At 31.3% G+C, this 13,358-nt stretch overlaps 1 protein-coding gene across 2 annotated transcripts; it reads left to right on the top strand.

Annotated features, from left to right (window-relative positions):
- Window positions 1-5,685: 5,685 nt before the first annotated feature.
- On the top strand, window positions 5,686-11,551 carry LOC134723773 (uncharacterized). 2 transcript variants are annotated; one of them, XM_063587323.1, is made up of 4 exons: window positions 5,686-5,792; window positions 6,231-6,257; window positions 8,653-8,734; window positions 10,359-11,551. In XM_063587323.1, the coding sequence occupies exons 2-4, from the start codon at window positions 6,232-6,234 to the stop codon at window positions 10,542-10,544; spliced, it is 294 nt and encodes a 97-aa protein (XP_063443393.1). In that variant the 5' UTR covers window positions 5,686-5,792; window position 6,231; the 3' UTR covers window positions 10,545-11,551. The 2 variants fall into 2 exon arrangements, with proteins under 2 accessions (XP_063443393.1, XP_063443392.1); XM_063587322.1 differs by having other exon boundaries at window positions 8,596-8,734; window positions 10,359-11,418.
- The last annotated feature ends 1,807 nt before the right edge of the window (window positions 11,552-13,358 follow it).

The following is a 13,358-nucleotide window of genomic DNA, read 5'->3' on the forward strand; positions in this document are numbered from 1 at the left end:
AATATACTCTGCAATACTAGCGCATGTGCAGATGATGTCGCACTCATGAGCAAAAAGACAACCGATATGCAAGTACAAATCAATATGGCAAACACTTTTGCTGGCATGGAAGGATATAAACTACAGCCCCAAAAAAGCGTCGCTATTAACATCAAACCGAAGCCATCAAAGAAAGACACGCTACTAGAAGAATATACATTAAATGAAGCTATTATGCCGAGAGTTGACTCAGCTATGCATTTAGGAATAATCCGAACGAACTCTTTGAAGCAAAATATCATAGCAAATATTGAGGAGAGTATAAAAAAATCAAGAAGAAGTGCTTATGCTCTACTTGGCAGTGGCTTCCATGGTGAAAATGGACTGGATATGGAAACTATAATACACCTGTTTAAAATCTATATCTTGCCCGTGTTATTATATGGAATGGATCTATTAACACCACAATCTCTGGATCTAGAGAAATTGGAGAAATTTCAAAAGAAAATGCTCAAACAACTGATGTCACTTCCAACTAATACACCAGATCCAGCAATTAACATCTTGACGGGAATACTACCAGTTGAAGCACAAATACACTTAAAGGTCATGACCCTATTCATAAATGTATGTACCCAACCCAACGAAAGTTTAGAAAAACAACTAGCAAGGAGGCAATTGTGCATCAAGTCAATGAATAGTAACAGCTGGTTTATTCAAGTAAAAACAATCATGTTAAAATACGATATAGGAAATGCAAGTGAGTGGCTAGATATTCAGATGAAAAAGGATGAACTGTTAAATAAAGCTTAAAAAGGTATCAATGCCTACTGGATTGAACGAACATCATCTCTAGCTAAGCTCCATAACGGCCTTAGATACCTCAACAGTGATATATTCATGCCAGGGAAGATACATCCAATATTACGAATCAAGCACCAATCTCCAAGAGACAGCAAGAGAGTACCCACCAAGATCAAACTATTAACTTGAACTTATATTCTACAACCTTTAAGATATAAGATATACAAAGAAGGAGCCGAAGATCATTGTATAGATTGTGACTGCAAAGAAGAGACATTAGAACATTTGCTTATAGAATGTGAAGCGTGGAATTACCTGCGAGATCCAATATTACAAACAATTAAGAACCTACTAACCACAAACTGGAATGTGCGAGTAGAAGATCTCACATGTGAAATGACAATTCAAGTATTAATGGACATTACAAAAATACAAAAGACATACAGAATCACATCTGACCTGATATCTCAAATAGAATTCCAATCAAGAAGACTAGTGTTCCTCATACACAACGCACGATATCAACTGGTGATGAAAGACCAAGCAAAGAAAAAGGCTGCCTGAGAATGGGGGCAAGGATTGGAGGACAGCAATGTAAAATTTTAAACAAAACATTTTAAAAAGTTATTCGAGTTAATACTAAACTTAACAGTATTATCCTTCTTATTAAATCTTAAGAGTTTCAGTTCATAAATATTCTGTGAATTAACTATAAATAGTTGTAAAAACATCATCTTACTAATTGTTCTCATAATACACAGCGAATAATTTAGTGTTAAATTAACTTTAAAGATATAAAGGAGAATTTTAAAGGGCAAAGACCAAAATCTTTTTCTTTTTATTTCATCTGGTTAATTATCTAAAAAGTGAATATGTAACCTAATCTGTAAATGTTATCATATTAAATATCGATTAGTAACCAAAAATAATAAACAAAATAAAAAAAGTATTAAAAAATTAATAATAAAATATATGAAAAATAACTGCTAAAAGTCAAATCAAAATGTTTCCTTTAATTGCATGTTAAAAGTATTAAACTGTCAACTTCCCATGTAAAATTCAAAATAAAACATGTAAACCTCCTTTGTAAAAACACATAAAGACATAAAAAAAAAATGTAAATATAGTGTATATATAATGTTGTTGTTTTACGATTGTTAATTTATTCTTCATGTATATACAATTTTTATTTTCTTTGGTGGTGGAACTGTTCGACATACGGAACTATGGTTACCCTACAAAGGGTGTAAAGATCCAGAGAAGAAGAAGGTACACAGTGGAAAGAAGCTTCAAACAGATATCTATGTTATATTTTTTAGTGTATTGATAAACATGTAAATTGATAATTCAATATGTAGAAAAATGTTAATGCTTTGCTTACAATTTTAAATGGAATGAACAAAAACAGCCGTTATGATTAGTCAATATAAATTGCAGTTTTGCTACTAAGTAATTTTATTGTCATACATTTTCAGAATAATCTATTTAAACATTAGTTCCTACTTTATATTTTGGACACGAGCATCACTGAAGAGACATATATTGTCGAAATGCGCATCTGGTACCGTTATTGTTATTACTACCACTGGGTCGATGTCTCTGCTAGTGGACTGTTAGTTCCCGAGGGTATCACCAGCCCAATAGCCAGTACTTCGGTACTGGCATGAAAATACGTTTTTTTGTTGTGTTATTAAAAGGAGAATGTTCAGTAAGACCCCGTTTTGGCCCCAAAATATAGCAGTTTTACAACATTGTGAAAATGTAATTATTTAGCTATTTATTGGAAAGAAGATTGCTTGTGCTATACATAAATATGGACTGTTTTTGACAATACAATGCACATATATCGGGTACAAGCATCTTGAAGTCATGCTAATTTACTGAAATCGTCACAAATTTAGCATTATAGTTATGTTTTAGACGGTTTCCGTCTTAAATGAAAGTGGCCGCATTCGTGTACATTCATAACATTGAAATTTAAGTTTTATTTGATGATAATACATATCATATATAAAGGTTGAGGATGACACGGTTGCAGCCACTTTTATTTTTGACAAGAACCATCTGAAACGTGACGTATTTAGCCATATTTGATGTATTTGTCATATTTAAGCTTGAATCGGAGCGTTTTTAATGACTAAGTTAATGAAAATATGTCAAAGAAAGTAATCGAATCAATTGAAATAGACACTTAAGTGTTTCAAAAGTGTCTAAAATCTTTCGTTAGATGAACCTGAAATTTGAGGTTAAAATCGGCCCTAACCGGACCTACATCTTTGCTGCTACAAAATGTAAAAACTATTATAAGTTAAGGAATGTATCTCCCTTTGGATTTCAAATATTGTGTCCACGAGCATCACTGAAGAGACATATATTGTCGAAATGCGCATCTGGTGCAGGAAAATTGGTACCGTTATTGTTATTATGATATATTCAACGTACAACATTCCTGTCATTTAAACGTGAAACAGATGTCAATGATCATCTACCATAAATATATAAAATATATTTGTTTTGACTTTGACAGACACGACAGTGACTAAGACTTTACAGTTATAATGTCCTACAGTCGCCGTCACGTAAAATTGGCACCATGATTTTGGTTGACATTTTAAAACATCTTTGGTATATGTATTGCAAGTAGACTATTTACCAGGTTTGCAGTAAAATGAGCAGCACGACGGGTGTCATATTTTGAACAGGATCTGCTCGTCCATCCGGAGTCATTAGATGACCCCCAGGTTTTGGTTGGGAATCGTGTTGCTTTATAGACTTTTTTATGTTGTGTCTTGTATACTATTTTATTTTCTGTTTTTGTCTTGTTAGTTATTGCGTTGTCAGTTTGTTTTCAATATTTGAGTTTTACTGTCCAACTGGCATCTTTCGCATCTCCTTTAGACTTGTTTACAACCATATATGTCAATAACTTTAATTTAGAATTTGGATCTTTGCCTATATATATTTAGTAATATGATGCCTCGAGAAAAGATGCTTTAAGTATGTAAGCTTCTTGTTTTTGATTTTTTGCGAGATATTTGGAATTCTCTCAATTGATTCATGAAGTGACATTGAAAACATTTGCCCACTAATACCTAATTTTCATAATTTCATAACTTGATAACAAGCATATATTTTAAAATGCAGTTCCTTTATTTATATGATATCAACTTATAGCAGCTTGCTATTTTTGATAGGTATCAGGATTATAATTTAGTACGCCAGACGCGAGTTTCTTCTACACAAGACTCGTCAGTGACGCTCATATCAAAATATTTATAAAGCCAAACAAGTACAAAGTTAAAGAGCATTGAGAAGCCAAAATTGAAACAGAGAAGCAAACATCCTTTACCCAATAATGCTTTATTTTGCCCTATAAATGTTTTGATTCGGATCACGGTACGGAGCTATTAGTTTCAGTTGACATACACCCCATCCTGAAATAGTTTATTATTATAAAAGATTGGTTGCTCTATGATGCGGCTGAAATAAAGCAACATATATTGTCTTAAATGAGATAAAGAAGTAGACTTTACTCGTCTCAGGATCACACATCAAATGCCGGAAAATTCACTATGCATATTACAGTTCCGATCAACTCATTAACTCATCTCCGTTTAACTATGCATATATTGCTCACTGAAATTCAATATTGGAATATCAGTTATAAATATGTGTTTATTTGATCTGAACAATGTTTTTATAAATGCATTATCTGTATTTTGTAAATTTTGCGAATCTAGAGTCGTGTCTATTTGTAAATGTTTTACTTTTCAGTCCCTTTTCAACAACTAAATTCATTTTTTTAAAAGCATGGGTTTTAACATCAATCAATATCTTAAAATACCACATTTCCAAAACTAAATCAACAACAACATGCACACACATTACTTTAACTTAGGATACAGCGAAACAGTACTTAGCTTTTTAGAAAGCTCAAACTTGTACAGGATAAATTCATGAGGTTAAAAGGTATGCACTCTGCATGTTGTCAGTCAAATGACTATTCTAATGTTAAAACATATTTTACAACACACCATCGATAACTGAAAGTGCTGTTGATAAAAAAAAATATTACCCGTTCATCCGCTACACCACCTTAACTTTAATGCTTTAAAATATGTCTGCAGTGTTAGATTTGTTGAAATATGAACTTTATATGTATCAACTGTTCGCAGTAATAACAGATTCCTCGGAATTGTGTTCAAATCATTTTAATAACATACACGAATTAGTGTTTTTGAAGAAACTTCAGACTGCTTGTTTTTAAATGCTACTTATTGTACTCTTCTTTCAGTTCTTTCAAAAGAGGGTTCACTATTTGAAATTTAAGGATGTAAACGAACCGGAACAATTGAATAGCTTCAAATACATAAACATAATGTAAAGGGAAGAAAAATGAAAAGTGTTTACAGTTTTGCAAATGAAAACAGACGTAAATTACTATCCATCATTTTTTTGTTTTGTTAAATACTTGGTGTTTAGCCGATTACTGACGTTAAGTTTACCAAATTGTGATCTTTCAAAAGAATTATCTGGATCCCAACGCCCGGAAGGGTATGATTGTCGCCTACTTTTTTTCCTTATAATTTATATGAAAACCCTGTCGAGCGGTCCTCCATTTCCGATCGGACTAACAGTTGCTGTAGCAGATTAACAGATCAAAGGATACATGATTCTATGTTCAATGTACAACTGAAATTGTCATGATTGTTTGAACTACGCAGGAACTTCGAATAAGATATTGTCAATAAGAATACTAACATCATATAGAAACCAAATGTCAATTTTTAGTGAATGTTAAAATTTTATTATATCTTTAATTCAAATTGTTGCGTAAAAAAGAAAATGCCTATTTGAATGATGCAAAAAGTATTTCATGTCGTTTCGGGTCGCCAACACCATTGTAATGCTAACGTAAAATAGAAAATATAAGATATCAGGAAGTAGACAAATTTGTTTTTGTAAAACATATAGAATCCATTTTATACGACAAACATTTATAAATAAAGGTAAGTCATCTGTCTTCAATGATTGAAATATCAAAATGTATCAAAACGAGATTTGAAATACAGACTTCATATTTGTTCATATTTCTCTTTCTTGATACAATGTTATAAAATTGGCCTAATTTTAAAACTGAATTTAATATCAAAATATAAACTTGATTTTTTCTCGATCATATGACAAAAAAAATCAGAATTGTTCAGCTTTGTATGATCTTTACGCTAACAGTATATCAGTAAAGTGTGTTTTGTCTATCAGTTTAAATAAATTCATATAAATAGATAAGAGTGTTTACCTTAGTAACATAATATGATATAGATTTTTTTTGTTACATGCAGTGTAATAAATAGGTTTCCCACAACACATGTATGACAAATACGAGATACTGAATATGTAAATAAATTATAATCTTGAATTGAGCACAGTTTAATTTGTTATTTCAGAATGGTAGATACAGTGTCACTAGCTGTGTAAGTATGGAAACGAAAAATAAAACGGTATTTCACATCAAAAGTTTGTACACATTCGAAAACAGACAGACCAAGGATTAGAAATCTTAATTCGAGTGTAAAATGTAAAATCACAAAAATAGCAGAACTCTGATGAAATTCAAAATTTTATCAAATGGCAAAATCAAAAGCTCAAACACATCAAACGAATGGATACAAACTGTCATTCATATTCCTTAATTTGTACAGGCAATTCGTAAGTAGAATGGGTGATTTAATCTAGTTTTATAGGTAGCTAAACCTCTCACTTGTATGACATACGCAGAAATTCCATTTTTTTTTACAACGATGTATGAATAAAAAAACCAGACATAATTATATATAAAAATGTTAAAAAAAAAGAGGCACATCAGTCAAAATTGTATTATTATCTTAATCACTATAAAAACACTGATGACTACAGGCAAATGAGAATACAAGATGAAATATCAAAATAATCGCAATCAGCTTTTCCCAAGACGAACAATTGCTTGGAGTCAATTCAAAATCGGAACGTGTTGGAGCATCAAACCACACAAGATATAAACAAATACCGTCACAGGTTAACTTTAATCGACGGATTGGCAACCTAAGATTAAGGATGTTCGTTTCTCTTGGTTTGTTTTTTTAAGATATTCGGAATCATCTGGTTTTATCCATGCAAGACATGTTGCTCGCTAACCCCTGCTTTTCTTTTCATCCTTCTATAACATTTAGTTTAATAATAATATTTGAAAATGCTTTAAAATTCTTGTTATTTTTTTCATTTAAAAAAAAAATGGATGCCACTGTAAAATGTATGAAAATTGTAGAAAGATTTATTTACCGTCAAATTTTCAATGGCTAATATCTTGGAGACAAGCACACACACCCTACACTTGATTCTTGTTTTTTTCAATTTCTTTATTTACAAACTACCAATTTTGAACAGTCTTTTAAACATCTAGTTAATTTCAAAAAGAGCAGCGAACATTCTTAAGCGCATTTACATTGATAGCAACTGAAAATTAGGAATTGAAATTTATTATGTGATTAACGACAATACTTTTTAAATGTCATAATAAATAAAAATTTAAACAAACTCATTTTCAAATTAGACTTAATAATAATCGTTGCTAGGCCTAATAAAAAAAGTTATGTGCTTCCTATTAGTGCTTCCTATTACAGTACCCACCCTTTTGTCAATACAATATTTTTAATATAAAGGCAACACGCTTAGGACAAAAGGTTTTTGTAACCTTTTTTGGTTAACAAAAGAATCAATAATCACTAAAAATTTCTAATATTTAGGTTTAAGTAATTACATGCAAAACACGGGATTTTATCTAATAATGCCAAAGTTAAATGGTTTCCATGGAAACCAGAAGAAAAATATGTTTTCTCTTATTTGTTAAAAGGGACCGAAGTTATTGCATTTTTAATAATGAATGTTCATGCGTAGCCATGTATTTTTGGTCCTTACAGAGAATTGGTGTTAACATTGATCCTAACAAGAAATCGTTAAATTCCTCTTCTTGAATTCATAAACATGAAGAAAATTTATTAATTTATGTATAAGAATTTTGTTTAGAAACAAATTTAGCAAAATGCAGGGAATGTATACTGTAATGTATACTGTGGTATGACCCGCCACTCAAAAATTCTGGATTGTTGAACCCATTGGTAGCCTTCGGCTGTTTTCTGCTATTTAAAATTCACGTAACGCAGAACGTTCTATCGTTTATGATTTTTCATATTTGCCTGTAATATTATTGACGTTTAAAATCACTTAAATTTTACACAAAATCCAAACCGGAGTTATATTTTTATCTACGGAACTAATTCTTTATGCAATTAGCTTTAGCGTAATAAGAACATAAATTATGTAGTGGTGAAATAATATAAATTTGAGAATGCATATGGTGTCAAAGAGAAAGCAACCCCTAACAAACAGCAGAAAACAGCCGAATGCTACCAATGGGTTCAACAAAGAGAGAAAATCTCACATAGGAGGCGTGCGTCAACTGGCTTCTTTTCAAACTGGTTCAAAAATGCGGTTTGATTATACAGTTGTTTTGATTTCTAAAACCTCCCTCTTTACATCTAGCCAATGTAGAATAAACAAACACACATCAAAGCGCACAGTACAACTCAGTTTAAAAGAAAGTCAAAATAGGTAACAAAAGAAACTAGTAGGCAAAATGACGAAAATACACAAATTAACAAGGGACTACTATCAATTACTGAAATGCCGGCTTCAGACCTCAATTAAACTGATCGACATATTATGAAAATCTAGCAAAAAACAGTTAACTCTATGAAGTGTAACATTTGTTTTCAGGATACTTCCTGTAGTGATATTCTTAAAGGTAATGATCTGGGTAGCTATTTGTTGTAGACGTTCAGATAGATACAGAAATTCATGTGATAATCAAGGAATAGTTATAGTCCATCCGACCTCATTTGTTCAACGAACATTAGTAAGTGTATAGTTTATAAATTGAAATTGTAATTAAAACATTTAACATGAACTAATTTATAGGGCAATTTTCAATATAAAGAGTTATCAAAAGTACCAGGATTATAATTTTATACGCCAGACGCGCGTTTCGTCTACATAAGACTCATCAGTGACGCTCAGATCAAAAACCTACTACAATACATAAATTTATCAACAGAGCGTAACACAAATTAGAATACACAATTAAGAATGTCAAAATGTTAATGTTGGTAAAAAACGTAATAAATTCTCTATCAAAACTTTCTTGATAATAAAAGTTTGCCAAGTTCTTCAACTTTACGTTCTAAAATGAATATACTTTATTTATAAAATATTCCTTTTATTGTGTTATACTAAGAAACAATTGGTAATTTAAACCATTAAGAAATTTCAATACAATATGCATGTAATGAACTTTTTCCCCCTCCCAAAAAATAGTGCTATAAACTTTTATATTTCAATAATACTTCTGTAAAAAAATCTCTTTTGTTAAAAACCGTTAATGCGTGTATGCTCTTGAATGTTAATTCGGCATAAATGTGAGAATATATGAATTCAATAAAAAGAAGGCATGTTGAAATATTGTTTTAGCCTTTCAAATATAAAATCCTAATGATCTAAGACACAGATTCCTTATAGGAATTATCGACATGACAAATATGAAACAATTCATTTGCGAAAACTAAGAACCTTATTGTAAACTAAACAATTAACGAAACACGTATATGACAGACATAAACATAAGAATACTCTACATAGAAAATGTCAAAGTAACATATACTTTTTATATGCAGTATGTTCAAGAACAGTTCTATATTCTTTGGTGATTAACTCTTTAAGTTTCAAATCACTACAACCATATATGAATCATGCATTTGTTATTATCTATAATTTGCATTGAGCTAGCTGTCAGTATCTTTGAGGACTCTCACAGCTGTACCGTTGGTTTTTGTTGTTGGGATGTACAAGTACCAGGCCACTCTGTGTTTCTGTTCGATGTTTTGCTATATGTAGCCATCAGATGAGTTAAGCCTTTTTCAACTGATTTTTATAGTGTTATTTATGTTATACTGTTACATCACTGTAAAGGCACCCGCTAACATGTTGGACCCCGTCATATGCTCTATGTATGTGCCTGTCCCAATCAGGAGTCAGTGGTCGTGATATATCACTGTGTTGCCTATTTTTTGCGTTCATTATTTTCTGCATAATTCAGCTGTTAGTTTTTGGGTTTGAATTTTTTTTAAAAATTAGGAATGAAAAAAACCCAAAACAATAGACACTGCTTCCTCCTCTTCATTTTAAGACTTGTACCTCGAATTTGACACAAACAGTCATCCCAGTACCAGAATCTATGACAAAGGAGACAGTTCTAGTTTTGAAATTATCAATTTTCCCCACTTTAGTACATGTAGTAGCAATATACCGATATAGAAAATTATGCACAATCCCTGAAAAATCAGGGATTCTACATAATCCCTGATTACACAAATTCACTGTCACATACATAGGCTTTTGAAATACATTTCAAGTTAAAAAATTAAATAAAACATAATATTTGTACTGTTTCAATTGTGAGTTATACATATGTTTTTTTTTATCAGATTCATGGGCCAGATGACAATGGTGTCACTGGTATAGAAAATCCTGGATATATGCAACAGCCTCCACCGTACACTGAAATTACAGGTCCAAACTCAACACAATCATCAGCACCACCAGCAAACGTCCAAGTCATCAAAGCCCCGGGCTATACAGAACAATATAATCGGAATACACCGGGTTATTAGTGCATTTGAGTCAATATGACTATTTTTGTAAATGCTTACCATGCCACTAACCTGAATTCAATTGTATATCATATTTGAACGAGTTCATGTTATCAGAAGCCAAACAAATGTACTATTCAAGACTTTTGTATTCTGTAAATCAATTTAAATATGACAGTACACAGTCGACAGTTTCTACAAAAAGATATTTATGCTACTTTTTTTGTAGTGATCAGCATGTAAATTGATAATTGACTCTTTAGAAATAGAAATGCTTTAGAGACAACATTCAATGTATTCAGGTTAAATACATTTTATCAAAACTTTGTAAACAGAGCAAAGAAAGACAGTTTTACAAATCAATTTTGATTGCAGATTGAATAAGCAATGTACAAATAATACTTTAGGATTAAGACTTTTTATACCCACATAAATCGCAGTCTTGCTACTTATTGACTTTATTGTCATACATTTTCAAAATAGCCTTATTTAAACATTAATCCTTACTTTATGATATATTAAACATCATCACGATAGTTGAGTGTACAGGAACCAGGACCTTACGGTTGAAAACGACAGCATTGTTTTAAACAACATACATGTGGATTAAAATTAAAATTGATTTGTGTATAAAAGCAAACTTCCTATATGCCAACCAATATCACTCTGTTAGAATTTAAGGAAAAGTACTATTGAGGTTGTGATTTTTTCAAATTAGATAGCAACGGTAAACAAGCTTACCACATGTGGAGCAGGATCTGCTTACCCTTTCGGAGCACCTGATATCGCCAAAAGGTTTTGCTTGGGTTCGTGTTGCTTAGTCTCTTGTTTCTTATGTTGTGTTTTGTGTTCTATTATTTGTCTGTTTGTGTTTTACTTTGTTGTCCATGGCGTTGTCAGTTTATTTTTGATATTTCAGTTTGACGGTCATACTGGCATCTCTCGCCCCTCTTTTGCAATTGTTTACAAACAATTGTCAATATATTTATTTTAGAATTTTGACCTTTGTCTATTATATTCATCTAGTAATATGATGCCTCAAGAAAAGATGCTTTAAGTATGTCTTCCTCTTTTTTTCAATTTTTGCGAGATATTCGAAGTTCTCTATTTTTTTTCTTTGAAGTGACATAAAAAACATTTTGACCTCTAACTCTTCATATTTTATATCTTGATTATTACCAATGTTATTCAACTGATCAGGCGGAGCTTTCGTTGTAATTCTATTTGAAGATGTATGTGATAAGGATGATTTCGTTATAATTATTACTTATTTTTAATCACCAATCAGTTTCATCAAAGGAATTTACATAAAGGAGCGATAAGTTTACAAGGATCATTTCTAAATTTCCGGGCACGGTTAACAACAATTTCGTAAAAATGAGGATGTGCTGTCCCGTTTAAAATAAGTTTTCTACTGTTACAACCAAATTTCAAAACCAAATCTTTATATCTATGGTAAATTTCGTAAAGGTTTTAAGTAATTTATGGAAACGATATCCCAACGATATTTAATAATTTACCAGTAATACATAGACTGCATTCTTTAAAATCAAAAATGTCACAACATACATGGGCATAACGAACGAGCTGTGAAATATAAACGCCGTAAGAATATGCCAAGGAACACCACCATCTTAAAATTAAAAATTAACAATAGGGAACGAAAAATCGTCCCTTTTGTCGTAAATTTTAGTATGGAGTTTACCGTTTAAAACATATGCATCTAAATAAAGGACATTTATTACCGTATAAATTAGATATATTTAAAGTCAGTCCATTGGGATAAATTTCAGCAGTAAATTGTGGAAATGTTTGATTATCTAACGAAAAGATATCATCAAAATAACGGTAAGTGTTGTTGAAATTATCAATTAAATGCAAATTGAGTTTACTGAGTTTAGTCATAAACTGTGATTCGTAACAGTACAAAAACCAAGTCTGCTATTAAAGGGGCATAATTAGTGCCCATGGGGATACCCACAACCTGTCGATAAACTTTATTGCAGAAACGTATATAAATATTATCAAGGAGTAAATTAACCGTTTCAATCATCTTATCACTCCTCCAGTCAGTATATCTAGCGTATTTACCTTTCTCATTAGAGAAGAAGGCTTTAAATGAATTGCAGCAAATATATTTTCATTCAGCTTTACCATACGACCATTCAATTAAATAGGAAATTTTTTGTTTAATAAGATAGTGTGGAAGTGTAGTGTAAAGAGGAGAAAATCAAAAATGTCAACAGAATGAAAAGGACCACCAAAAGCACGTAATTAATCTAAAACATCTAAAGATTTTTTTACACACCAAAACTTGTTTATACCTCTATGTTCATATATTTTATTACAATAGTTTACGATAACCTCTTTAATAGTAAATGATGAACTTGATAAAAGCACTGAAAGATTAGTTATAGAACACTAACTAGATGTCGAGATAAAACGATATTTAAATGTTTTTTTGTGTAGTTTAGGTAGCCAATACATTGTCGGGACCTTCAAATTTTCAGAAGAAGCTTTAAGCTTTGATGTGGTTGTGATATGTTTGTTTACTATATGAATCTCTGTGGAGCGGATGGACTTGAAAGTTAATGAATTTAAAATTTACTTCATTCTTAAGAACGTCCGTGTAGTATATAAAGGCAACATTAGTATACCACTGTTCAAAACTCATAAATCTATGGACAAAAAACAAAATCGGGGTATCAAACTAAAACCGAGGGAAACGCATTAAATATAAGAGGAGAACAACGACATAACACCGAAACGTAACACATACAGAAACGGACCAGGCATCAGACAAAACACCACGAGAATAACAAATATAACATGAAA

Source organism: Mytilus trossulus, chromosome 6 (assembly GCF_036588685.1).
Source record: "Mytilus trossulus isolate FHL-02 chromosome 6, PNRI_Mtr1.1.1.hap1, whole genome shotgun sequence".
In the NCBI taxonomy this organism is placed as follows: Eukaryota; Metazoa; Mollusca; class Bivalvia; order Mytilida; family Mytilidae; genus Mytilus; species Mytilus trossulus.

What these genes read in the sequence shown, in the direction of transcription:
- LOC134723773 (XM_063587322.1), top strand. Translation starts at nt 6,232, where the DNA reads ATGGTAGATACAGTGTCACTAGCTGT. An exon ending in GATACAGTGTCACTAGCTGT is followed by an intron (nt 6,258 to 8,595) that starts GTAAGTATGGAA and finishes ATTTGTTTTCAG; the next exon opens with GATACTTCCTGTAGTGATAT. An exon ending in CATTTGTTCAACGAACATTA is followed by an intron (nt 8,735 to 10,358) that starts GTAAGTGTATAG and finishes TTTTTTTATCAG; the next exon opens with ATTCATGGGCCAGATGACAA.